This window comes from Vulpes vulpes, chromosome 14 (assembly GCF_048418805.1).
Source record: "Vulpes vulpes isolate BD-2025 chromosome 14, VulVul3, whole genome shotgun sequence".
NCBI classification, from domain to species: Eukaryota; Metazoa; Chordata; class Mammalia; order Carnivora; family Canidae; genus Vulpes; species Vulpes vulpes.
In genome coordinates this window covers 89,229,216-89,256,679 of record NC_132793.1, presented here as the reverse complement: position 1 = coordinate 89,256,679, position 27,464 = coordinate 89,229,216, and the positions used below count along the sequence as shown (strand labels likewise).

Sequence of the window (27,464 nt, the reverse complement as noted above, 5' to 3'; positions counted from 1 at the left end):
ACGAAGGCAATGCTGGCCAGGTGGTCAGGGATCCCTGCCTCCAAAGGAGTTTGGGCTTTATTCTTCAGATAAAAACACAATGAGGGGGCCCCTTCTTCATCCTTCTGGACACTTTGTAGTTTCACTGTGGGACTGCCTCCTCTAAGAAGCCCTCCAAATATAATTCTCTTCCCTTCTTAGATACTCATCATCTGTGCTCTTCTAGTGTCCTTGAAAGCCTCTCTCTTGGTGGTTAGCAGACTGGCTTGTGTTTCAAGGTGGCCTGCCAGCCCCTTTGAAGGAAGGGCTGTTCTTCCTCACTTCCATATCACAGTGCCTACCACAATGCTGAGTCCTTTAAGTTTAGACATACCTGGATACCTGAGTGTCTTAAGGGGGCCAGAAAGAGTTGGAGGAGTGACAGACACTGCTCCTCAGAAGTCCCCTCCAAGCCAATGACACATACAAGTGTTTTCTGCTCATGGTCTATGCCACGCTGAGTGCTAGAAGTTGCTGGAGATACCGAACTTCAGATACATGCTTCTGAGACCTGAATAGAAGCTGCGATGATTTCCTAAAATTGGTTATTCTAATTAGAAACAATAGTGATTATGTTTTGCTAATGTATCTTACAATAGCTGTGGTCTGCAATTTTTAAACTTTCTTCCATTTTCTTTTCCTACTTTCCTTCCTTTCTTACCATTCCCTGAAATTCTTAAACAAATCCTTTGACATGTTAGGAGGTGGTGGGGAGAGAGGAATTCTCTTAGGTGATGCCATCATTTTTTTCATTTCTACTTTGGCTGGAGTCACAACCAAGTTCACTGTCTTATTTTCTGGAGTGACCAATACATAGCATTTGGATGAGCTGGGAGTGAGCAGTCTGAGCTAGTCTTCTGTGTCCCAGGAGGGTCAGCTTCTGGAGGAGTGGGAGATGGGATGGAGCAATGAGAGGGTGAAAATCTCTTTTGAACAGTGTGTTCTCATTGCCCCTCTTCTCCTTCCAGGGTGAAGGGCGGGAGGGGTGGGGGTGGGTGGGGGATTGAGGGAGCTGTTGCTCACTGTCCCCTCCACGTCAGACCCTAGGCTTTGAAGGAAAAGTATCAAAGTCTTTTCCTGGAGCAGAGAAGTCAAATGCAGTTGCTTGTGCACTTCTGGCAGGTTAAAAAAAAAAAAAATGCATTTCCACATGATTTGCTGATTTACACCAAATTTTAATTTGTTTTCAAAACTTGCCTATAGTCCTTGCTGTTGGCTCTTCTGAAAACTGATACCGCGGGGCTCTGAGGAGAGCTCCAGGTTTATTTCCCAGGGTCTGGTGTTTGTGTGCTGCTTTTGTGTTGGGTTCTCCCCAGTACCTTGCCCCGTCCTTGAGAGAGGAAGCCTGGGAGCCTGCAGCTTCCTTTGTAACTTCCCAGTTCCTCTGCCCAGCCTCTGTGCATCTGCTCACCCACCCGGATCACTATGTTTCAAAGTGCTGCAGTACCGAAGTTCTCATCTTCCAATGAAAATAACCATTTGGGTTTGTGTTCATTGCAGAGGCACCTCTGGGTGCACATGGGGCTGTAGAAACTCTTGTAGAGGTTAGCAGGCTTCGGAGCGCAAGGGCCAACGATGGCTCACCTCTCAATGACCTTTGTCGGCAAAACCAATGACCCCGCAAAACAGAAGGGCGGTCCCTAGCACACGTCCCTTGCACTCCTCTCAGAAAAGTCGGTGTGCAGAGTGTGGTTGGGAGTGCTCAGTGCTCTCCCCTTAAACTGTGACCTCAAAGGGTCACTGTAGCGCTCAGCTTCCCTTTCCTCTTCTGTAAAATGGGAACAGAAACCGAATGAACCTACTTCACGGGGGCGTTGTCAGGAATACAGGAGCTATCATAGGCAAAGCGTTCGCCACATAGTTCGGCGCTCCCGGCACACTCCAGCCACGCCTGTTAGTAATTCGCTCTTGCGGATGAGGAGGTCGGGTCTCTCCCGGGACGTGGGCGCGCTTGGCTCGCCGGGCTGAAGGGGGCTGCCCACCCCGGGCCCGGGTCCCAGCAGCCGCACTGAGCCTGTTCAGCGAGGGTGACCCGGCGGCCGCCCCGACGCGAGCACAGGTGCGGCCCTGACCACAATGAGGGCGTGGGCGCGTGCGTGGCGAGCAGAGGTCTGCGGGGGGCCGGCGTGTCCGGACGGCGGGGGCGGGGGCGGGGGGAGAGCGAGGCTGGCCGCGGCCCCGGGAGCTCGGCGGGAGGTGTCTGGGCCGGCCCGAACGACCGCGCCTGGCACCGCGCTCCGGGCGTCTGTGGAACTCGCGCCCCGGCGCCCCGGCCCCGCCCCCGGGGGCTCCGCCCCTCCGGGTCCCCGGTTGGCTGGGGCCGGCGGCCTCGCGCGGCGATTGGCCACGCGCCGCGTCACTAAAGCGGCTCGCGGCCCCGGCCCCGGCCCCCGCGGGCTGGTCCGGGAGGCAGCGGGGGAGGGCGGGGGCTGCGGGGCGCGACGCCGGCGGGCCGCCCCGCCCTGGGAGGCGCCGAGGCCCTCATCAAGTGACCAGTATCCCTTCCAGGAGAACACGGTCCTTCAGAGGGAAGCGAGCTCCAGCCTGCAGCCCCGGCGCCAAACCGCCGTCATCTCCTTCCTGTGCCGGGTGATCCGTCTCCTCACCCACCCGGAAAAACATAGTCCGCCCCTCGCGTCCTTGTGGAGCAGGGCTCGCGTCCACTGTGACTCTTTGCCCGCACCCTCGTCTTTCCCATCCCAAGTGCTCTAGGACCCACCGAGAGGATAAGTCAGCTCTCGAAGAGAAGCCTCGAGGGGGAAAACAGAGAGGGAGCCGAGGGGAAGGGAGGGAGAGGCGAGGCTGGCGGAGGGACACCGAGGCCCGCGGCCTAGTGCGCATGCGCGGCGGCAGGAACGAGTTCCGGTCTGGCCGGGGCCTGTCTCCTAAAAATAGCCCCGGTGTGGGGATCCGTGCGCGGATGTCCCGGCGAGTCCCGGGCTGAAGGAGGCGGCTCCGGGCGGCGCTGAGCGCTGGTGGCTGGCCCGGGCTGCGGCGTGTGCGCGCTCGCCAGCTGCGCCGGACACACGGTGAGGGCCGCGTCGGCGGGGCTCCGTCCGCGGGGTCGGCGGTGTCAGAGGGGGCGGCGTCTCGGCGAGGGGCCGGGTAGGGGCTGGGGGGCGCTGGGGCGGGGGGGGGGGCGGCGCAGCCGAGGAGGGGCGCCCGCGGGGCTCGGGGGACGGCGGGGCAGGGCGGCGTCCGGCTGGCCGGGGTCGGGGTCCCGGGCGCGCGGCGGCGGCGGCGGGGGGGGGGGGGTGGTGGGCGCGGAGGGGCGAGGCGCCCGCGGAGGTGGGGGCGGGGTGCCTGGAGGGCGGGCCCGGGGTCCGACCGGGGTCGCGGGCCGGCGGAGGGGGCTCGGCGGCGCGGGCTCGGCGCGAGGAGCCTTCCCGTGCGCGCACCGCCTTCGGGGCTGGGGGGCGGTGGTGGACGACGCCTCCTTGAAAGTTGAGGGAGTTCCCTGGGGGCCCGGAGCCCCTCTCGGGCGGAACGCCCGAAGGCCCTGTCCTCCGTCCTGCTCTCCGCGCCCGGGTCCCCCCAAAGGGATCGGCTCCTCGTGCCGGGGGCGCTCTCCTCTGCGCTGTGGCTGGACTTGAAGAAGTTCCCCCACTTCTGCTTTGGGAGAAGGGTGGTCGAAGCGGGCGGAACATTTAGGTCCGAACTCTTGGCGCGTGTGTGGAAATGTCAGTGGCCGGGTGGGTATCTGGGGCAGGCAGGGAGGCGGCCCGGGCTGGGGCACCTGCGGGACGCGGACGGCCTCCGGTGCAGGGCGCCGTCGCGGGCAAGGAGGGCCTGCGGAGGGAACAGCTGGCAGCCCTCGCGTCCCAGTGAGCCCAGCTCGCGGGGAAGGTTTTACGTGCTACAAACTTTGCCTTTTAGCTCTATATTCTCTGTCTTGGAGCGGTGAGGATTAAATTCGTAGATGACATAGTGCAAACAAGTTTGGAAGCGGTGAGCATCTCTGAATTAGAAAAACAGCCTCCCCTCCGCGCCCCCACCCCCGTGAAAGTATAACTGTAAAAATGTTCTTCAGACCTGAAGTGTGATTCCTGGCATACGAAGAGAGTCCCCTGTCATGGTCCAGTAGGGAAACGGTGGGTAGATTAAAGAAGTGCAGCATAGGGTTGACCTGCATTTTAGTTTACAAGATTGGTATTGCAATTCGCTATTAGGAAGGCCTGCTCTGTGTGATGTATTACTCATGGTATAAGTATTTTAAAACAGATGTCTAAAATTTTTCAAGTTTTTTTGTTTTTTGTTTTTGTTTAGCGCAACATGTTCCCCCTATGTCTCCTATCATCTATTACTATGTGAAGAGAAGGTTCTCCAAAGCCGTAATTAGGTGTACATTACACAAGAGTACTTTCCCTTTAAGAATCCAGCTGTGTTGTTTTGGCAACTGCCAAGTACTCCAGTTGTCAGTTTTAAAATCTGTTACCTTGGCAGCACTTGAACAGTCTGTGCAAAAGGTAAACAAAATCGCTTAAAAAATTTTTTTTTAAAAACAAAAATGGCACTTATTTTAATATGAATTTACAAGGTGAGGATGAAATAGCTGTGTTGGGCTAATACGGCTTTTGTATGTACGTTTTTGTTTGGGGTTCTTTTTTTTTTTTTCTGGTATATGTTTGGTATATGTTCAGTCTTTACTCTTATTTTTCCTGTGAATGGCAACTTCTCTTTTAGGGGAAAAAAAGTCAAAAGTGTTTTCATTAAAGTGGATGCCAGTTTTAGTTAGACTTCTTAACAAACATAAGGAACACATGTGTCCTACAAAATATTAAATTAGTTCTGTATGATGATGCACTCACTAATTGATTCTAGAATTACTTTTCTTAGCACTGTAAACGGTTGTGATAATGGTGTTATAATAAAACACTGTGAAGAGCTAAAGGTAGTGGTTTACTTTGCAGACCCAGTCTTTAACAATTCTGTTGGAAGAGTGCTTCCAATAGAAACTTATTTGTTAAAGCAGTCAGTGATGGTGAAGTAATAATGACTTTTCTAAACATAATTATTTGCTATTTCATTTAATTCACAGTATTGTTAATATATACAGCCGTGGTTTTATTCATATTGGAACAAACGTGATAAAATTATATTTAACTCCTCAAATTACTTCCCAGCAAAAGTTTATAATGTTGAGGGAATGAGAGGTGGAGGGTGTTCAGTGGAAGGAAAATAGCTCATTGGGCCACAGAAATAATAATTTTAATGTCACTGTGTTGAATTATAGTTTGAGAATAATCTCCTTCCAAATTCTTAAGAGTTTCAATGTTTCTTTAATGGGTATGTGTGTCAAAGATTGTTTTTTGTAAATGCAACCGGAATTAATCTTTGAAGGACATATTGTGTTGTTTTGAATGGTGATGTTTTATTTTTCAAAGCAGTTGCATTATAGCTTTGTATTTTCCATTTAGAATACAATACAGATTAATATTAGTTTTATTACTATTTAAGCAATAGCAATGTCACTCATTAATTGGTTACCAAGAGAGAAATACCAGTGTATTCTGAGGGTGGTTAAATAATTATGGAAGTGTTTTTTTTTATTAGAACATGATTTTGAAGTTTGAAATATTTCAGTTAAATCTTTCAATAGAGTTGTGCTCTGATTTAGGAAAAGGAAACTATAAACAAACTTGTTTTTGGGAAGTAGCATGCTTGTCAGTCAGGTTTTGAAAAGCCACCTTTTCTTCCCCCCCTCCCTTTGCCGCTTATAAGTCTGGCAAGAGAAATTTAGTCTAATATACAATGAATGATGGTCTTGAATTTTCTGTGGGCGTTTCCACTTTCATATATTTTGTGTTTTAATCGGACCATACTCTTTTTTTTTTTTTTTTTGAAGAAGTGTTCGTGGTATATAGGGATGCTACAGAATATTGCTGAAGTTTTTTTTTTGTTATTTTTCTTGTTTGTTTTTTTGTGATAGAGCAATGAAAATATTGCTTTGTGGCTTGAGAATGATCAGTATTGCTTTTTTCTAGATTAGAAAGAAAACCTGTGAACATTCTTAGTAAATTGAGAAGTGAGTGCCTTCTAATGTTTAAGTAATAAGAGAAGTATAAATTTGGAAAATCACATCAATCTTCTAGTTAGATAACCTCCTGCAAAAGAGCACTTTGACACGTCCTGCTGTGTTTGCAAGACTTTGTCATCACATCTTGGTTCAGATCCCAGTTCTGCCACTTATGAAGCTATGAGACATCATCTATAAAATGGGAAGGAATTATACTACCTGCCCCATGGAATTGTTAGCATTAAATGAAATAATGGGTGTGATAGTTCCTAGTGCACTCCTGAGGCTTAATGTACAAAAATGCATATTGCCTGATCTCCCTTCATCCCTTCCTCCATATATCCGTTTCTCTATACATTCCCTTATTTTCTATGAAGACTACGTAAGTACTCTGCCCAGTACCTGAATGTTTAGTGTCATGACCAAAAGGACTTCATATAATGTATAAATATAGGTGAATGCTCATATATTTTGGGGGTGTAAAAATCCCAGCATTTTAAATTCATTTCAGATTATACATGAAATGTTTATTTGGCTGTTCTGCATGAGGGTTTTTTTTTTTTTTCTGCAATCATTGATTGTAACCTCCAACAGTCTTTCCAGACGTTAAAAAAAATTAGAGTTAAATGTAAGTATTTTCCCTACTCTTTAATGAAATATGTCTTTTAGTAATTATCTAAATTACTAAAGGAAGTTGTATTCATACAGTATTCGAAATTTGAAATTAGAAAAATATTTTTATTGCCTATCTGGAATAGGTATATTTTAAAAATAGCTTTTCTTTAGTGGATAATCTTTAAGTTTTTATATGTCATTTTACTGCTGTATGGAACTAAATGTTTTTGTCTGTATGCTTTATCTGTGTAATCTATAATCAATGGACCCTGTGTCTAGTTTATTATAATAAGGAGTATAAGCCCATTTATTAGTCTCATGCATAGCATATGTGTTGGCACATGTTTAATAAATAATGTATTTTTATACAGATGTTTGTTATCTACTGGTTTTAATTATGCTTACTGACAATTGATATTTACTGAACTTAATATATGAAATTGTCTTGGTAATCAATGAAATCACAAGTTTATGAGTTAAAAAAATTAGCTTTGTGAGGTGGATAGAATACCAAATATTGGAACATTGGTGTATGACAGCAGATAATAACTGATAATGCTGAAAGCCAGAGGAATTGTTAACATGGGTGAAAACCCAGATACTAGTTGATCAGACTTCTAATAAATATCAGTGAAGGCACATCATTTTTTTTTTTTTTAAGATTTTTATTTATTCATAAGAGACACACAGAGGCAGAGCCCTAGGTAGAGGGAGAAGCAGGCTCCGTGGGATCAGGACCTGAACCAAAGGCAGACTCTGAACCACTGAACTACCCAGGCACCCCAAGGCACATCCTTCTATGGTTGTCTTGAGTCAATACTAATTTTGTTTTTTTTCTTATACAAGAATATACTTTTTATGAACTTAAAAAAGAATTCAACCATTAATAAAATGATATGTTTTGAGAAATATTTTGGTAGTGGGTAGTAAATTTATACTACATAAGCTGGACCTTTTTACCAGGTTATTTTTGTTACAAACAGCATGCATATGCATGTAGACTTGGATTTTGAGGTATGATTTGTGACCTTTGGAACAAAGGGATACTCTTCATTCAGCCTGGTAAAATAATTTGTAACTGTTGGCTTAGTAAAACAAGGTGCTGTTGCATTGACTAATACAATACCTGTTTACCGGTCTCACCTCTTATCTCTTTTACATGGAGACTGGAATTCTATTTCTAAGATTCACATGTAAATGTCATTCTTTTAAGGAAAACTTTGAAGTCACAAAATCAGTAGAGAGGCAATAATTGAAGGGTTAAGAGATCAGCCTCTAAAATTCTAAGTTAGAATACTCACTCAGGTGCTCTGTGTTCTTTGGCAATTTCTCAATCTTCTTGAGGCTTGGTATATGAATAGTGATACTGTCTTTTTCATAGAGTTGTTGAGAGAATTAAATGAGATGTATACTATAAAGTCTTTAGCACAGTGCTTGGTATCTAAAATGCAGGAAGGAATCTTGCTGCCTACCATACTATCACTGTTGCTTCTGCTATTGCCATTATTAGTCATGGCTCACTTTGTAATATGATTCTGTCTGATATCTTCACTCATTGTTAGCCACTACCCTTCAGTTTCTGTGACCCAGTTAAGCCAGCTGTTTGGTCTTCCCTGAAAATACCATGTATTTTCATGCTGATGACTACCACTTTTTTTTTTTTTTTTAGCCCACAGTTTTTCTGAGCTTGATATCCACTTGGAAATCTAGTTGGAATCCCAAACATAATATTAGCCATATGACTGAAATCTAGCTATTTATTCCTCTCCCCCAACTTTCTTCCTCTCTCCTACCCCTGAACTCTGCTGTCTTTACTGGCCCTTCCCCATCTCAGTGAATGGCAGTAATCATGTCAGAAACTTAAAGATAACACTCTGGATTCTTTTTCTTTTCTTTCAAATCCAATCCATCCACACTCTCTCTTGTACCTTCAGAATTTATCTTGAGCCGGTCTACCTCTCTTAGTCTTCACTGCCACCTCTTTATTTCAAGGCATTATGTCTTGTATGAATTGCTGTAGTAGCTACCTAATGGGGCTTGTTCTTTTCTTGCGCCTCAGAAGTCCTTCTTCACAGAGCAGCCGTAGGGATCATTGTAAGATCCGAAATCATGTTATTTTTCTGCTTAAAATCTTCCTGTGACTTCCCATTTCTCTTGAAATAAAATCATGGCCCTGAATAATATTTCTGCTTCTCATTCTTCTTCTCATTTGTTGTATGGGAGCCACACAGTCCTCTTACTGTTCTTTAAACTTTCCACATCTTTTCCTATTTTGCACTTTTTGCCCTACCTGGTTGAGATGCTCTTCACAAGGCTGGCCGACCTAACCCTTAGGAACTTGACCCAGATCTCACTTTCTCATTGAGGCCATCCTTTTTAATGTTGCACTTTGTTAATTACTCTCTTGTGCATCTTATTTTCTTCAAGACACTGTAATTTGTACACATCTTATTTGTTTAGTTATTGTTCATTTATTTTTCCATTACCTGAATGTAAACTCCATGAAGGCAGAAGCCTTGTCTATCTTGTTTTGATAACTGTCTCCCCCAGTATTAGCACATTGCTTGACAGTTCGAAGACAGAAATATTTGAACTAATGCTTCTGTATCTTTGTTCATATTTTTGCCAGAGATTGGAATGCTTTTACCTTTAAGTTGTAGTCCAGGTGTCCTGTATGATACCGATTTTAGTCTCTAGACAAAATTTGTCTTTCTCTTGATACAGACTCTCTTTGAAGAGTAATTCCCTTTTTAGAATATTAAAGGATTGTAATTGATGTCATTTTCTTCAGCTATTCAGAGTTCCAGTGTCAAAGACTTATTCTGTTCTTTGTGTATGCTTAGTAGCTACCAATCTGTCCTGGTGCCGCTAGTGAATCGCTCAGTAAATGTTGAATGGAAGATGTCCAGACCAACTAAAATGACTAACCACAAACCAGTTTACCCAAATTAGATTTTTTTAAGGTTTATTTTTTTTAAAAGATTTTATTTATTTATTCATGATAGACACAAAGAGAGAGAGAGAGAGGCAGAGACACAGGCAGAGGGAAAAGTGGGCTCCATGCAAGGGGCCCGATGTGGGACTCGATCCTGGGACTCCAGATCACACCTGGACTGAAGGCAGGCACTAAACTGCCGAGCCACCCAGGGATCCCCTACCCAAATTAGATTTTAAAAATTGTAAAGTTATTTTTCAGACTTTTTGCATTTTCTATACATATTAACATGTTGTAATTAGCATTCTGAGTCAGTACAGGAATGTCAGAGGTGTTAAGCCCAAGTGGTATTTCCTGAGATTCCATTTTGCCTTCTTTCTGGGCAGTGGGTAGCCATCTTGTCTGAGAGCTGTATTTCCAGTTTGAAATGCATAACCTAGTAAAAATAAAAACAGTGTTGGAAATTATAGTTACTGGTTGTTCCTTACTAACTAACATTCCCTCCCTTCAGCTTATCCAGCTGATTTCACATTATTTCAGAAAGGCTAGGGCGATACGCAGTTTAGCACAGTATACATGAAATACAGTACTAATTTAACTGTTTTGCTAATTAAGATTTATCAAAGAGCTTTTGTGGCCAACATCAGGAACTTAACCACTATTTCTAATAGTGAAAATCATTCCACATTCTATACAACTGACTTGCAAATGGGCTTTTTAAAGATTTGGGGACTTCTTTAGCAAAATGCTTATAATACTGAAAATCTTTTTTGTAATGGATTGAACTTGACATGGATTATGAAGGGAAAAGCAGAAAAGAATCTAGGAGTTAAGATTTTGATTTTCACAAATGGCTCAGTTTCCCCAGTGTAAAGTTTCAGCATTGGCAGGTTCTTTGTTGTTGTTGTTTAGACATTTTGTTTTGGAAAAAACTTAAAAGTTACAGGAAAGTACAATGAATGAACTCTCATTTATTGGTCACCTTAGATATACTTATTGTTAATGTCTGGCACAATTGCTTTATCATTTTTTGTATTGCAGAGTGGCCCCAAAATCTGAAAATAAATATTACTATTTTATTTATAGTTTGAAGCTCCTTGATTACATCTTCTGGAGTATGCCAAAGATGTAGGTTTGTTCAGTTAAAATCAGAGGCAAATCATTTGAGGCAGACCCTTCCAGATGTGTACGAGGAATAGTTGGAAATGATGCATTAATACTGTGTACTTTGCTTACAAGTAAAACCATATATTAAGCATGTTATGTAACGTTACTGAACTTAGCATGTATTGTAGTAGCAGGAATTCATTCTTTTGGTTTCTCTTCTTCATCTCTTTTCTCCTTTCTTCCTCTTCCTATTATGATTACTTTTATTATTGAACCATTTGAGAATACATTGCATACATCATGATCATTAACCCTTAAATGCTTCAGTTGATACCTCCTTACATAGCCATATGTTCTTACATAACCACAATATGATGATTTTAAGAAATTTAATATTGATACTGTAATTTAGTATGTAGTTTATGTTGAAACTTCATTTGCGCCAATAATATCCTTTAATAGCATTTTTTCCTAATACAGTATTATATAGATAACATATATTATTACATTTTAGTTTTTATATCTTGTCTCCTTTAATCTCAAACAGTCCTTCAACTTTTTCTCTTTTTCCTGATACTAATAATTTTGAAGAGTATGGGCCTTTTGTTTTTAGGATGTCGGTCAGTTTGGGTGTATCATATTGCTTCATTGTTGTTAGATTCAGGTTATGCATTTTTGGCAGGACAACTAAGTAAGTGATGATATATCCCTCAGTGCATCACAACAGGAGGCAATATGATGTGTCACTTTGACCCTTTGTTGGTGATGTTTACTTGGATCACTTAGTTAAGATTTGCCTGCCAGTTTGTTCCGTGTAAAAGTTATCGTTGCCCTCGTTTTTGTTGAATAATCTGTGGGGAGGCACTTTCTGACTTGTAAATACTCTGTCCTCCTAAAAATGTTCACAATGGTTTTAGCATTCATTTCTGATTCGTGCCTGAGTCCATTATTATTATTATATAGTGGTTCCAAAATGATGTTTGTCTAGCTATTCTTCTGCACTTACTAGTTGGCAATCTATTGTAAAGAAGTGCTTTTACTTCTCATTTGCTTACTTAATATCAATATAAATTAATAGATTATTTTTTATTAAGCAGATTATACTCGATTACTATCAGTATTCATTCTGATGTTCCAAATTAACTCCGATTTGGTCAGTGAGAAATCTTTCAACTTATTGTTTTGACATGTTTCTATCGTTTGGAGCACTTCCTTACTTTTGGGACAATAAGATATTCCAGTCTCATCATCTGCTTTTCCTGCTGCTGTCCTAGAATCAGCCACTTCTACAAGAAATCCTGGTTTCTCTTATTGGGTGAAACTATTTAGAAACCAAGGACTGGGCAGTTGGTATGCTCCTTGATAGTGGACCTTTATTGTTATAGAGCCCTGTCAGCTGACCAATCTGAGAAATTTTGAGTTTATGCTGATTTCTCAGGCAGTAGATTATTATTTCTTTTCTTTTTAAAAAAATTTTTTTATTTATTCATGATACACATAGAGAGAGAGGCAGAGACACAGGCAGAGGGGGAGAAGCAGGCTCCATACAGGAAGCCCGACGCGGGACTTGATCCCGGGACTCCAGGATCGCGCCTTGGGCCAAAGGCAGGCGCTAAACCTGAGCCACCCAGGGATCCCCAGATTATTATTTCTTTGTACATTCCTGAAACTCCTTAGAAGGAAGCCTTTTCCTTTGAAAATGTTAATTTAAGTGATTGCTTTTTACCTAATTTTTCTATTTAATTCTATAATGGTTGGTTCTTGTTTTCCAAAACATACTGTACTCCTCTTGGGAGTTAGGAATCCTGTTTTATATCTCTCTGTATATTTAGTGAATGTATTCCACAGTGCCTTGAACACAGTTGGTACCCATGTGTTGCTTATAATGTATAATTATAATGATTCAGTATTATCTTTATTACTCTTAAACCATAATTAAATATTCTTATGTTTGTTATAACATTTTAGGTAATTTTGTGGAAACTTTTAAGTAAGTTGGTGATTCATTTGTTCTGTTTTTAATAACATTGCTATCCTAGAAGAAATGAAAAACTTAAAAATTTTTCAGTTTTAAAATTTTAAAAACTTAATTCCTGAGATTAAAGTATATAATTAAAGAACATCAAAATACCTAATGTTGACATTACTGTTTAATAGTGTTTTGTTCTTCAGCATGTAATAACCTTTCTGGGCATCTCTTTAATTATGAAATGAGATGATATCTAGATTCTTTTTAACTCTGTGTTACATGCCATATACCTAATTAACATTGAATTGTTTATGAACCTAAAACTGAGTGCCACAAAGTATAGTGGAAAGAATATTGTGCACCTGGGCCAGGAGTTGTCTTCGTAAGTATTGTATTACTTCGGCAATTTATTTTGCACTTTGGTCTTTATTTCCTTGTTCATTCAGTTCATTGGCCTTGGTACGGAGGAATACAGTGAACAGGCTTGGCTTTCATAGTCAGATGGGAGTATGGACATATAGGTGTTTATCACCCACTTTGCTATGTGCTTGTTGTGTATCATGCAGAGTGCTATAGGGGCATACAGAAGGGGCAATTAACCCAAGTTGCAGGGAGGCCAGGAAAATTTACCTCGGAGAAGTGACACCTTCAGTTTAGGGTGAAGCCTCAAGAGGACTTAGCCTTGTGAAGAGGGTTTACTACTTGTGTTTACCACCTGTGTTAGGGACAGGAGATAACTTAGAGAGTTTGGATTGCTTGTAGAAACTCAGGATGGATCCGGCAGGTACTTAGGAGTAGTGAAAGATGAGGTTGAAGACATAAATTGGGGCCAGATATGAAGAGCCCTTGAGCTGTGTTAAGGAATTTGAACTTTATCCTAGGAAAAATCGAATATCTTAAGTCTGGGAGGGAATTAATTTAAAAGATAATACTGATTGCATTGGGAGGATTCTTTGGAGAGTTAAAAGTAGTAGGCAGGAAGAATAATTAGGAGGGTGTTACAACAAATTAGTTAAAAGAGGTAAGATGGCTTGGACTATGGTGTAGGGTGATGATAGAAGAAATAGGTGGATTTGAGAGATAATATAGGAGGGCATGTGGAATGAAAGGATTCCGTGATGGAGGGCATATGGAAGGTGAAAGAAAGAGGTGTTAAGAGTGATGATTAGGTTTATGGCTTGGACAACTGAGGGAATGAATGGGTAGTTTACTGAAATAGGAAGCACAGGAGGAAGAGTAGGCTTGGGGGGACTAGGATGAATGTACTTATGAGAGTACCTGGAAGGATAAGGAGGTGTAGTCAGAAATGGGAGACTTCCTGGTAATAACAAGGCCTTGGGATTTGGCTGTGGAAGTGAAGGTATGAAGTGATCTGGAAACAGGATTTGTATATATATTAAAAAGCCAAACAATATGTCTGTCCTGGGATCCCTGGGTGGCGCAGCGGTTTGGCGCCTGCCTTTGGCCCAGGGCGCGATCCTGGAGACCCGGGATCGAATCCCACATCGGGCTCCCGGTGCATGGAGCCTGCTTCTCCCTCTGCCTGTGTCTCTGCCTCTCTCTCTCTGTGTGACTATCATAAATAAATAAAAATTAAAAAAAAAATATGTCTGTCCTAAGGCCAGACGACCCTGTTTTAGATGATTTTAAGGTTTCCATTGTTTGATTTGAAAATATAAATTAAAAATTTCAAATAGCGTTTTATGAGTTAAGATTGTCTTATTAAAACAAAAAAAAAACCCCCATAACAATGAAAACTTTTTTTTTGGTAAACAGTGAGAGACTGTTGTCCCAGATAGCTAAAAATGTCAGTGCTTCTCAGTGGTGGCTAAAAATTATGAAACATATCAGGATACAAAAATTTGAGTGAATAATGTAATGAATACTAGCAGGATGAATGTAATGGATCTTTTTCAATCCTGTTGCCCTTTTTTCTTCTGCAGAGGTAATTGTTATCTTAAGTAAAGATTTACCTTTCTCATTCATTCATTTTTTTTAAGAGTATATATCCATATATATTGCTAAACAATATATAGTGTTTTTCATGTTTTAAAACTTTATAAAATGATTTCAAATTTGCATATCCTTCTGCAGTTTATGTCTCAACAAATTATCACATTGCAGCTTTTATCTGTTCTTTCAGTATTAATGATTTGGATTTTTTTCTTAAGGTTTTATGTATTTATTTGCCAGAGCACAGGCAGGAGGAGTGGCATGCAGGAGGGGGAGAAGCAAGCTCCCTTCTAAGCAGGGAGCCCAACGCAAGGCTTGATTCCAGGGTCCTGGGATCATGACCTGAGCTGAAGGCAGATGCTTAACACACTGAGCCATCCAGGTGCCCCATGAGTAGCAAATTAACATTGTAACAAAATGAGGGGATATTATGTCATTGAAGAATTATATTTTGAATTGCAATGGGAATTACCATAATGTAGTCAGTAAATTTTTATAAAAACTAAACTAATCATTTTGTGGCTATTCTTTTTTTTTTTTTTTATCACTAAAAAAAATTGTGGAATAGTGTTAGAGAAAAGTTGCAAAAATAGTATAGATTGTTTTCTTAATGTTGGACCACTGTGGTATAATAATCAAAACCAGGAACTAAATCTTAACACAGTATAAACTATCTTGTTTGTACTTCATTCACTTTTTTCCTAGTTTTTTTTTTTTTTTTTTTTTGATTAGGATCCAATCCAGGATCCCACATTGCTTTTATTTGTTTTATATAGTCTCCACATATCTGTGATATTAATTCATTCTTTTCTTGTCTTTCTCATCTGGATGCTTTTAAGGAGTACTGATTGTTATTTTGTAGAATGTCTTCCAATTTGGATTTCTCTGATGCTTTCTTAGGATTAATTTGGAATTTTGCTCTGACAACACTGAAGTAATGGTAGCATATCAAGAGGTATATTTTACATCAGGGGTACATGATATCAGTATCTTATTGTTGGTGATGTTAATCTTGAGTAATTAAGGTGGTCTCTACCGGTTTCTCCGTTGTAAAGTCACAGTTTTCCTCTTTGAAAATGATTAATATCTTGGGAGATACTTTGAGAGTATGTTAATTTCCTGTTTCTTCTCAAACTTTCACTTGTCTTTAGCATTCATGAGTGGGAATTAACCTGCAACGATTCCAGATTTCCCCCATTATCCGATTCCAGATTTCCCCCATTATCCGATCGTATAGTGTTCTTGTGAAACCTTCCAAAAGATTAACTGGTGTAAAGAAGCCTTTACCAGGGATCCCTGGGTTGTGCAGCGGTTTAGCGCCTGCCTTTGGCCCAGGGCCCGATCCTGGAGACCCGGGATCAAATCCCACGTCGGGCTCCGGTGCATGGAGCCTGCTTCTCCCTCTGCCTGTGTCTCTGCCTCTCTCTCTCTCTGTGTGACTATCATAAATAAATAAAAATTAAAAAAAAAAGCCTTTACCATTAATTTAAATTTATACAGAAAATTTTTGAGGTTTTTGACTAAAATAAATAATCTCCTTAGGCTTTTCTGATACTTCAGGACACATCATGTTAATGGACACACAGACTAAATTGAGATAAGGCACAGATACTGACAGACAAAATTCAGAGCTATGGCAGCTTGAGATTACACTGAGGTGCTGAGTATAATTACCAGGGAAGGAGCTTGGTGGTGCTGCTCAAGGTGTGTACTGCCTCTGTAATGGCTTATTGCAAAATAAAAGCTGAATGCTAGTTCTGCCTTTTTTCTTTTTTCTCTTTTCTTTCATTCCTTCTTTCTTTCTTTCTTTTTTTTTTTTTTTAGTAAAGTGAGAATCCTTTCCATATTTCTTTCAGTTAGAAAACAGGTACTATTGTGGATCTTTCATGAAAGTGAAGTGCCTTAATATATATTTTCAAAAAGTGGGGGATACTTGTATTACTGTAGTAGTTACCTAATAGCAATCTTATAGTTTTTTTTTTCCCTTTCTCACTTGTCAATTGAAATTCCTCTGTACTGAATAGATGTCACTTCTCTCTATTTAGTTATTTATATCAGTATAGATTCAAAGGCATTTATTTTGTAGGTTATAATCTGATGCTATTGTTATTTTATTGCTCAGATTATTATACAGCTTTAGCCATTGAAAGTTCCTCCTGTTTGACTCTTGTGTTCTTTTGACATACCTTCATCCTTTTTTCAAGAACTTACTTTCTGGTACTACAGGAAACTCCAGGCTCAATTTATATTTTCCCTGTCTCAGTCCTGGAATTAACCTCTTTTCCAAACAGCCCTGACTCCGTTTATTAGAGGATGACATTTGGAATCTGAGATCTGGTTGCTAGGTGAGCTCATTACTATTGGGGTGTTATTGTCTGCATTTTCAGCAGAGCTAAGAAATACATGTGAATACTAACCCACACATACATTTCTACAGTCAGTTCTACCATGACGCAGTGTACGTGGTCATAAAAATCTAATGCTATGCAAAGTGATGCAGTAAAAACCATGGGGTTCATGGGAGTTAGGGGAATGATACTCAAAAACTTTGTCAGGGATCCCTGGGTGGCGCAGCGGTTTGGCGCCTGCCTTTGGCCCAGGGCGCGATCCTGGAGACCCGGGATCGAATCCCACGTCGGGCTCCCGGTGCATGGAGCCTGCTTCTCCCTCTGCCTGTGTCTCTGCCTCTCTCTCTCACTGTGTTCCTATCATAAATAAATAAAAATTAAAAAAAAAAAAAAACTTTGTCAGTGACACATTAAAAAGAGGGACCAAATATATTTAAAACAATAGCATAGGGATCCCTGGGTGGCGCAGCGGTTTGGCGCCTGCCTTTGGCCCAGGGTGCGATCCTGGAGATCCGGGATCGAATCCCATGTCGGGCTCCCAGTGCATGGAGCCTGCCTCTCTCTCTGCCTGTGTCTCTGCCTCTCTCTCTCTCTCTCTCTGTGTGACTATCATAAATAAATAAAAATTAAAAAAAATAAAACAGTAGCATAGTTTTAGACATGTTGAATGTGTAATACATAGCAAATATGGCACTTCATTATGAAAAAGACATGAAGTTTTCTTATGTGAGTGTTGGAAGAGTTGAGGCTTGTTAGTGATTGTGAAGTGGTAGGTAGACAGTTACTTGAAATCAGATGAAAAAATAACACCAAATATGGATGGATGGGGCTCATAACTCTTGTGCCAGACTTTGCTACCTCATTTTCATTTGAGTCAATTGTCTCTTGGAGGCCTTGCAATTTAATCTGTATTTCTGTAATAATTTTTTATTTTTTCCATTTCTTTTTTTTATTCATTCACCTTTTAAAATTTCTGTTTGTATTTTGCTAATTTCTGTTTTTAGTTTTTGAATTTCTGATTTGAAGTGGCTTTCATATCCTTAAATGTTTGAATATCTTTAATTCTGTTTGGAGTATTGACTTACCTTTTTTCTGCTTTGTTGTTTGAAGTTGTTTTTGGCAGGGGTTTTTCTTCAGTTGATATGTGTCAAATTCGGTTTCCTGATTTTCTGAATTTCAGTTTTCTTTTGTTTTTATGGTATTGGGGTGTTTTACAGTATTTCTAGTTTAATGGTGCCCTCTTCTGTCAGTACAGAATAGTCTTGTTCAGTGGTTTTGGTTTTAATGGTTGTAGAAGGGTTGTGTGAGGCTTCCAATTTTATATCTCTCTTTGGTCTTGTAAGACCCTAACTTTTATCCTTTTTTCCTTTTCCCTTCACTATCCAGTTGCCAAAGGATACGCTTCCCTTCCTTTTGCCTGTCGTCTTACCTAGAACCTATATGTTTCAGAGTTGTGCTCCCTTATGTGGCAGCTAGTGCCTTAAATGGCACCTGTTCCTTTAAATCACCAGAACTTTGAACTTTCCTACCTAGTGTCAGTGTTCTGATCTGCCCATTTTTCCAGTATATTCAGATTTTGGGTGGGTTTCATAGCTTTCATTGTCCTTGCAAATGACCCCTGATGCTCCTTTGCTAGCCTTCTGTGTTGGAGTAGGAATGGAGTAACAGCCTGAGAGATGAAGTGCTAGGATTTGGTGGTTTTTCTGTTTTCACTCACAATTGTTTTGCACTATCAGCATTCTTTGGTCTACAAGGCTATGCTGAAAGCATGGTTTTGTGTAGAATTTCCTTTTCTTGTTCTTTTCATGTGGTTTGGGGGGATATTTTTAGAGTTACTTAGATCTACCATCACCATTGTCCTTACTGAAGTCTCTACTTTGGGGGAGGGAAGCAGGAATCTAGAAATATGTTGTCAGTGCTACATAGCCTTTAGTTAGGAAGAGACATAGACAGTTTCCATGGGTGAGCTTGGAGACTCCAGAAAATACCTTGTAGAAGAAATTAATTAAACTTAAATACTCTTCATTCTGTTAGCATGTAAATGCAATTTCTGGGTAATTGGAAGGGTCATAAGCGCTTTTTTTCTGTAAAGCAAAGTTATTAATTCACAGCTTTTTCTCTAGAATGTATATAGAAGTGCCTTGGTTTTATTTCAACATGAATGAGTTACAGGCCCACATTTAGCCACGGGCTTCTTGGTATTTGTTTATTCCAGTGGCAATCTAGTATGTGAACTTTTTGGAAAAGGTAACTTTTAGACTTGGGAAGTGACCTGATGTCAACTTCTTTGAAAATTGAACTACATGTACCTCTTATCATTCTTTCTTTACTCTTTTGGTTTTCTTTGTTTTATGACCTTGACAATTGTCTTTCAGTTGCAGTAAATAGTAGTTTGTGGCATTATTCCTTGGCTACATGCTCATTATTATGTTTAATAAGATAGCACTAAATCTGTTTACTGTAACTAATGTTAATTGGTTCTCTGTCTTTTATGCTTTTTGTCTTGTTAACATAAGAAATTTAACAGGAAGTTGGAATTATGTGTGGAAGTTCTTTATGCTTGGTTCTAGAATTTAGTTGTTTAAAATATTTATTGCCTTAAACATTTCTTGCCCTAGAATTAAGTTTTTTGTCATGTTTCATGTTGTTGGAGTAGAAATTGACTTGTATAAAATAGTCACGTTTTTAAAAATAGTTACGTTTTTAAAAATAAAAATACCAACTAGGATTGAAAGGTATGTTGACTTCAAACATCAGAAATCTTTCATAATATAAATTAAGATTTTTTGCTTTTATTTATTTATTATTTATTTTTTGATTTTTTTGCTTTTAACGATACATCTTTGGAGTTCTCTACCTGGCTTTCTAATGGTATTTAAAACTCAGTATCTAGGCCTATCTGTTTTGGGGTCTGCATCTGTAAGTTTTCATTTCTCTTTTCATAGTTTCCGCAAGTCTTAAATAATGACTTCCCAGGCTGTCGATACATTTTCTTTTTATTGCTTTCCTATTTTTTTTTTTTTTGACTGGTTTATACGGTAGCCCCAAAGCAATGTCCAAGACTGTGCTCCCTTCTTCCCTCTTTTGGACTATCCCTAACCTAGTCTCAGTGCTTTCACTATTTCTATAATAGTTGGTTCTGAAATCAAAACACCTATGAATACAGCTTTTTGCTTCTAGGAGGTAATAGCTTAGGGAGGGTAAAATTCCTGTTATTTGCTATGTTATACTAATTACCAAGTGATACGTAAATCTTAGACATAATGGATTAGAGCGTTCACAAGTGATAAGGGGGCTGCTTGATGAAGGAATTGGTATTTGAGTTGAATGTCAATTTTATTGTCAGAGAGGCCAAAGATATTCCAGACAGAGAATACAGTTGGAGCAAAAGAGCTAAGACAGGAAAGTGAGAGGTGTGTCATGGACAGAGTTTGGCTAGATTGGAGGTTCTTTTCAGTGTGAAGTGGGAAAGAGAGTTTGAGGCCAGATTATAATACACCTTGAATGTTGAACAGACTTTGTTCTTCAGGTAAGGAAGAGCTATTGAAAGTTTTTAAGCTTGAAAGTGACCAGTGCCTGCCTCAGTATGCCTGCCCATACAATAATGAAGATGGTGTGTATGTCCTTTTCTTATTAATAAAACTTAGTGCCTTAAAGAATACTCCTCAGCACCCCTTTTAAAAAAGCATAGTGTTAGGTTCATTCTTTTTTTTTTTTTTTAATTTTTATTTATTTATGATAGTCACAGAGAGAGAGAGAGAGAGAGAGGCGCAGAGACACAGGCAGAGGGAGAAGCAGGCTCCATGCACTGGGAGCCTGATGTGGGATTCGATCCCGGGTCTCCAGGATCGCGCCCTGGGCCAAAGGCAGGCGCCAAACCGCTGCGCCACCCAGGGATCCCAGTTAGGTTCATTCTTTAATTTGATTATTTGAAGGGAATTATAGGGGAATACATACCTTTCAAGTAAAGGCATGAACATAGATATATTATCCTTTTCTCGTTCTCTATATCCCATTAGTCTACTTTCCTAGGCCAGATCAGTGCTGTGCTTGCCATAAAAAATAGACTCCTTCCAATTAGAAGCTTTTTGTTTTGAAATCCAGTAGTACTTTGTATCTGTCTTATCTTAGTGACCTTGTTTGACCTTATGCTAAAGGCAATAGATGCATGCACAATGCATTGAAGGCTTTTATACTTGTGTATTAGTTCTTGCATTTTTTTCATGTAGATTCTTGGTAAATACAAACGAATCTTTAAATAACTGTCTTTCAGACGACCCTTTACAAAATGCATAATCTAGGATCTGGACTGAGCTAATAGGGTTTTCAAAAGATGACTTTAAGACATCTCTACCCCTGCTGGTCTGACTCAGTAGTACTTAAACTTTTTTCTGCTGTGAGATGAAATTTTGACACAGGGGCAACCATGGATCTACTTAGCAGAGAAGTATTATAGTAATTCATTATTGCCGTAGCTGTCCTAGGATATGTTGTATATGTAACAAGTAGTAAATAATGTGCAGTTCTTAGGGCTGTAGTTTGAACTCTTCCAGTTCTCTTTAGCTTAAGAAAGAGGTATCATATTCAGGCACTTTAGAAGTATCAGATAACTTGCAAGGGAAATCAAAAGTTACAGTATCCATCTTTTGAGATAACTTTAAGACCTTTTGGATTTTTTCTTTTTTTTTATGGAAACTTTATATGAAGTATAATTCGCATACAGTATTATATTAGCGTTAGGTGTACAGTATAATGGTTCAACAATTTTGTACATTATTCAGTGTTCACCATAAATGTAATCACCATCTGTCGCTAAACAATGTTACACCATCTTCTCAACATCTTATTCCCTATGCTGTACTTTTTCCCTCGGACTTATTTTGTAACTAGAAATTTGTATCTCCTACTCTCCTTTACATGTTTCACCCGTTTCTTCTGTACTTCTTTTCCATTTGTTCAGGCGTTTTGTTGTTGTGTTAAATAGGTAGAACCCTATTTTAGTGAATTAGGTTGGTAGTCTGGATTTTACTCCTGGATTCCATTTGATTTCTGTAAACTTTAGATTTGTGTCCCTAAAAAGACCTTTTTAAGGCTTCTTCCAGTTCAAAACTGTAGGAAGTTGCAGAATTTCATGAATTCAGTGTTTAAGCTTTTCTAGATTCTGGGCAACATCTTTATTAATATGGAGCATTTTCATATGTTTGACAGACTTTGCCAGTTTACCAGACTATTTAACCAGAGTGACGTGTGTTTGGTCCTTATGTTAGGTGCGTAGTGTCATGTTTTAAAGTGTGCCCATCTTCAAACTTTTTTTTGTTCTGGTGTGCTTGCTATTTGAGGTTGGGTAGTTGAGGACTATTGGTTCCAGTAACTATATGTCTGAGAAGGAATATTGGGAGTATTAGCACTTAATGTCAGGTTGAGGAGTAGAATAAATGGAACTTCAACATTTCAGAGGTCACATCCTCTACTTGAAGAATGACAGCATCATCAGAACATGTAATGAATATTAAATATTAATGTGAAAACTGTGAGTAATCTTGCTGATTGTAGATTGAGGGGATTGGTAAATTATTTGGGAGAATAAAATGGGTCCTGGTAATTTACTTAAAATGCCTAATTTATATCTGTGGCATAGCAGCAGATTTGTATCACTGTGCAAAGATGTTATATACCATAATGAAATGAGATTATAGAAAGACAATCTAAAGAGGCTCTTAATTTTTTTTATTATAAGAGCAGATGCTAGAAATGAAACACATAATGTCCACTCAGAAACTTGTGTACCAGTGTTCGTAATATTATAATAGGTAAAAAGTGGAAATAACCCAGTGTCCATCAGGCAATGAATGAATGAATAAAATTGTAGTATTTCCATACAATAGAATATTATTTGACAGTAAAAAGGAATGACATATGGACACATGGTATAAAGTGGAAAGATCTTATGTGATGTGAGTGAACTGAGTCAGCCAACAAAAGACCATATATTATATGGTTTCATTTATGTGAAATGTACAAAATAGGCAAATCTATAGTTGAGACAAAAAGTAGATGCGCCAGGTGTGGGTGGCGATAGGGAATGAAGAGTGACTACTAAAGAGTATTAGGTTTCTTTTAGGGTGATGAAAATGTTCTGGAATTAGATAGTGGCCGTGGTTGCACATTCCTTTGAATATAAAACATTTAAGTGTATACTTTACTTTCAAAGACTATTTATTCATGAGAGACATAGAGACAGAGACATAGGTAGAGGCAGAAGCAGGCTCCATGCGGGGAGCCCGAAGAGGGACTCAGTCCTAGGCCCCAGGATCATGACCTGAGCCAAAGGCAGATGCTTAACCCCTAAGCCACCAGGTGCCCTCAAGTGTATACTTTAAATGGGTGAATTATATATTATTTATCAAGTTATTTTCTTATTTACTTTTTAAAAAGATCAGAAGCTGAATGAAGAGGTATTTTGGTTCTCATGGGTAGTTTGGGGGCTCTAAATGAAGGTGAAAGGGCATGGGGGAAAATGGGACTCTCTTGGCATTAGTGTACTGTTACATTATGACACTGCTATCTTCTTAGTTCACTAGTTAAGAATGTAATAGGTTGTGTTTTAGTGGGGATTGTATATGAACCCAGCTTTTTAACATTACCTAGCACTGAGGCTAGAATTGTGCATTATTCCAGTTGAGAGGATAGTCTTGCCTTTCTCTTATCTTTGCATTTTTTGCCTTATTAAAATCAAGTACTTGTGTTTTTTCAAGGTAGTGCATAATTGTGTTCTGCCCATCTGTCCATCCTACACTCTGCTTTGCTCTTTTTGTTCACACCTACTCAAGTTTTGTCATCTTTCTTAGCTCTTTAATTGGAACAGTTCCTAGTTTCATGTGTGTCTAAAATTCCTTTCTTCCTTAAATGCTTGGTTCTGTGAAGTTTTGCTGATGTAAAGATATTGTTTCTTGTGACTTAGTATCTATGTGTTTAAAAATCTATTTTTAAGGCCTTAGTAGTAATTTTTTCAATTCTAGTATCAGATATTAAATGATACCAGTATCTACCTTTTTTTACTCTTCACCAAAATGTTTTTGCAATTCATCCATTTTTAGCATTTCCTGGTTTTTAGTGTTGCCTGGTGTCCATTATATGTCTAGACAGTTTCTCTATTCACCATGCATGGACATTTTGGTTGTTTTCAGTTTGGAGCTATTGTGAATAAAGCTATTCTGTGTATTTGAGTACAAGCCTTTGTGTGGACATACGTTTCCATTTTTCTTGGGTAAATACCAGGGAATGAGATTTCGGGTATATATGGTAAGTGTACCTTACAAGAAACTGTGAATCTGTTTTCTAAAGTAATGTGATTTTACAATGCCACCAGCAACAAGAGTTGCAGTTTCTCCATAATTTCAACACTTTGCAGTGTTAGCCTTTTTAAGAGTAGCCATTTTAGTGGATATATACTGGTGTTTTATTATAGTTTTATTTTGCCTTTCTCTGATGAGTAATGGTATTAAACATTTTTCATTTGCTTAGTGGGTATGCATCTGTATTCTTTGGTGAAGTGTTTGTTCAGATCTTTTGCCCATTTTTAATTGGGTTGTTTGGCGCCTTATTGCTGAATTGTAAGAGATTTTTTGTATGTTCTAGATAGAAGTCTTTTTCATTTTCATTATTATATTTTGAATATATTCTAGTATGTGGTTTGATTTTTATTTCCTTAATGTTGACTTTCAAAGAGCAGAAGGTTTTAATTTTGATAAAGTACCGCTTGTCAACCTTCTAATATTGTCAACTTTGTCTTTTTGTGGCATGATAATCTTTGCCTTACATGGGACAGCAAAATTTTTTTGTCCCATGTTTACTTTTGGAGGTTTTATATAGCTTTTACACATAGAGTTGTGATCCATTTTGAATTAACTTTAGTGAATGGTGAGGTAATATCAAGATTCATTTATTTATTCTGGTACCATTTATTGATAAGGCTTCTTCCCATTTCATTACCTTAGTGTCTTTGTTGACTATCAAATGACTGTGTGTGTGGATTTATTTCTGCATTCTCTATTCTCTTCCCTTGATTTAGAGGGGTGTGTGTGTATACTCATGTGTATGTGTCTCTGTTTAAACAGCATGCTTTATCTTCTGACTTTTATTTCTTTTCAAAATTGTTTTAGCTATATTAAAAATTTTTAAATACTTTTGTGAAGTTTTACAAGAACACTTGCTGGGATTTTTGATTGGGATTGTGTTGAATCTGTAGATCAATTTGAGGAGAATCAATATCACAATAATATTGATTTGAGTGTATGAATCTGTAAACATGATAATTTTTTTTTAAAGGTCTTAATTTGTCTCAGTGTTTTCCAGTATTCAGGATAATAGTCCTGCACATATATTGTTAAATTTGTTTTCATTTCATGCTAAAATGAGTATTTTATTTTTATTTTGTATTTTTTATTTTTTTTTTAAATGAGTATTTTAAAGTTAAATGTTTAACTTTGTGTTTGTCATTACCGGTATATAGAAATTTGACTTAAAAACTGATCTAGAATTGGCTCAGTTGGGAGAGCATGCAGCTCTTAATCTCAAGGCTGTGAGTTCAGGCCTCATGTTGGGCAGGGAGCTTACTTAAAAAATACTTAAAATCTCTATTAAAAATATTGATCTTATATTCTGTACCCTTGTAACACGCACTTTTTAGTTCCAGCCACTTTATTGTAGATTTTTAGGGTTTCTTGTGTATATTGTCATGTCATGTGTGAGTAGAAGCTGTTTTATTTCTTACTTTCCAACCTGGATACTTTTTTTCCCCCTTTGTTGCATTATAGCAGTTGTTAGGACCTCTAGTAAAATGGTGAATATAAATAATGAGTGTGCATTCTTGCTTTGTTTCCAGTTGTACAGGAAAAAAAATTCTTTTATCATTAGCTGTAGGCTCTTGTAGTAGATGCCTTTCATTAGATTGAAGAAGTTTCCTTCAGTCCTAGTTTGTTGAGAGGTGTCCCTTTCCCCCTTCCCTCTATAGATGTTTTTTTTTTATCATGCGTAGATGCTTTTTTACATCTATTGAAATCAATCTTTTTTTCCTTTTTAGTATGTTAATATAGTGAGTTACATTGATTTTTACATAACTAAACCAACCTTGCATTCCTGAGACAAACCCCATTTGTAGTGCTATATAACTTTTTACATATTGCTGGATTTGAGCTGCTTAGATTTTATTAATGATATGTGCATCTATATAAGCAAGTGTGTTTCCAGTATGTGTTTCCTTTTTCTTGTGGTCTCCTTGTCTTGCTTTGGTGGCAGGATCATTCTGACCTTATTAAATATGTTAGAAAGTCTTTCCTCTTTTTCTGTTTCCTAAAAGAGTTTGTGTAAGACTGATAATGTTTCTTTTTTAGGTATTTGAAGAATTCACTAGGGAAGCCACATGAGTCTGTGGTGCTTTTTGTGGGAATCCTTTTGATTTTGAATTAAAATTTCTAAATTAGGGACACCTGGGTGGCTCAGTTGGTTAAGCATCTAACTCTTGATTTCAGCTCAGGTCATGATCTCAGGATTGTGGAATCCAGCCCACAGTCAAGCACCCAGCTCAGCAGGGAGTGTGCTTGAGATCTCTCTTCATCTCCTTCAGTCTCTCCCCCTGTGTGTGTGCACACTCTCTCACTCAAATTAGTAAAATCTTAAAAAAGTTTTCTGAATTAGAGGGTTATTCAGAGTTTTTTTGTGTCTTTTGATAATTTGCATATTGCAAGGAAGTTTTTGTCTAAGTCATCAAATTTATTGGCATAGAATTGCAGTACTCATTATCTTATACACATATAATGTTTGAAATATCTCTAGTATGCTTTCTCTTACCATTCTAATGTTGGCAATTTGTGTCTTCTTTCTTCTTTTCTTGACTAGTCTAGCTAGGGGTTCTTTTCAAAGAACCAGCTTTTGTTTTCATTGGTTTTACCTTTTTTTTCTTTTTTAAATCTCTCATCTAGTTCACCAATTTCTACTTTTATTATTTCCTTACCTCCACTTTTAGTTTAATGTGGGTTTTTTCCCCTCTGCTTCTTAAGGTGGAAGCTAATTTAGAACACAAATGCTAAATCTTTATTCTTTTCTAACATAAGCTCTTTTTAAAAAAATTTCCAAGCATCCTTACATCTTTGTATCACCTACATAATTAGGTAATGTGTTTTTATTGTCATTCAGTTTCATGTGTTCTTAAATTATACTTATGAGTTCTTTAACCTGTGGGTTATTTAGAAACGTCAATTTACAAATACTCAGAAAATGTTCCAATATATTTTTGTTACTGATCTTTCATTCTTATGTTGTCAGAAAACACTTTCTGGGGAATGCCTCTCTACTTGCAAGATGAGATGCTGCCTGATTCATGAATCCTTTAATAAAGTCAATTTGATGTTCAAAAAGAAAACATTTCTGTATGATTTCACTCTTACAAATTTATATGTGCCCTGTGTTATGGTCCAGCATATGTTCTCTCTTGTTGACTGTACT

The 27,464-nt window shown here is 39.0% G+C and overlaps 1 protein-coding gene across 49 annotated transcripts in view; it reads left to right on the top strand.

Moving 5' to 3' along the window:
* Window positions 1-1,852: 1,852 nt before the first annotated feature.
* The window catches only part of MEF2A (myocyte enhancer factor 2A), a 166,376-nt gene continuing 140,764 nt past the window's right edge, over window positions 1,853-27,464 (top strand). For 11 of the 49 annotated variants that reach the window (XM_072737168.1, XM_072737164.1, XM_072737166.1 and 8 more), the window contains exon 1: window positions 2,908-3,047. Coding sequence is in view for 8 of the 49 variants with exons in the window: in XM_072737133.1 (XP_072593234.1) it covers window positions 4,302-4,484 (183 nt within the window). In the remaining 41 variants the exon portion in view is untranslated. Of the gene's footprint in view, window positions 2,078-2,438; window positions 3,124-4,284; window positions 4,485-27,464 lie in introns of those variants that run through there. The other 38 variants (XM_072737139.1, XM_072737137.1, XM_072737135.1 and 35 more) reach the window with 21 other exon arrangements.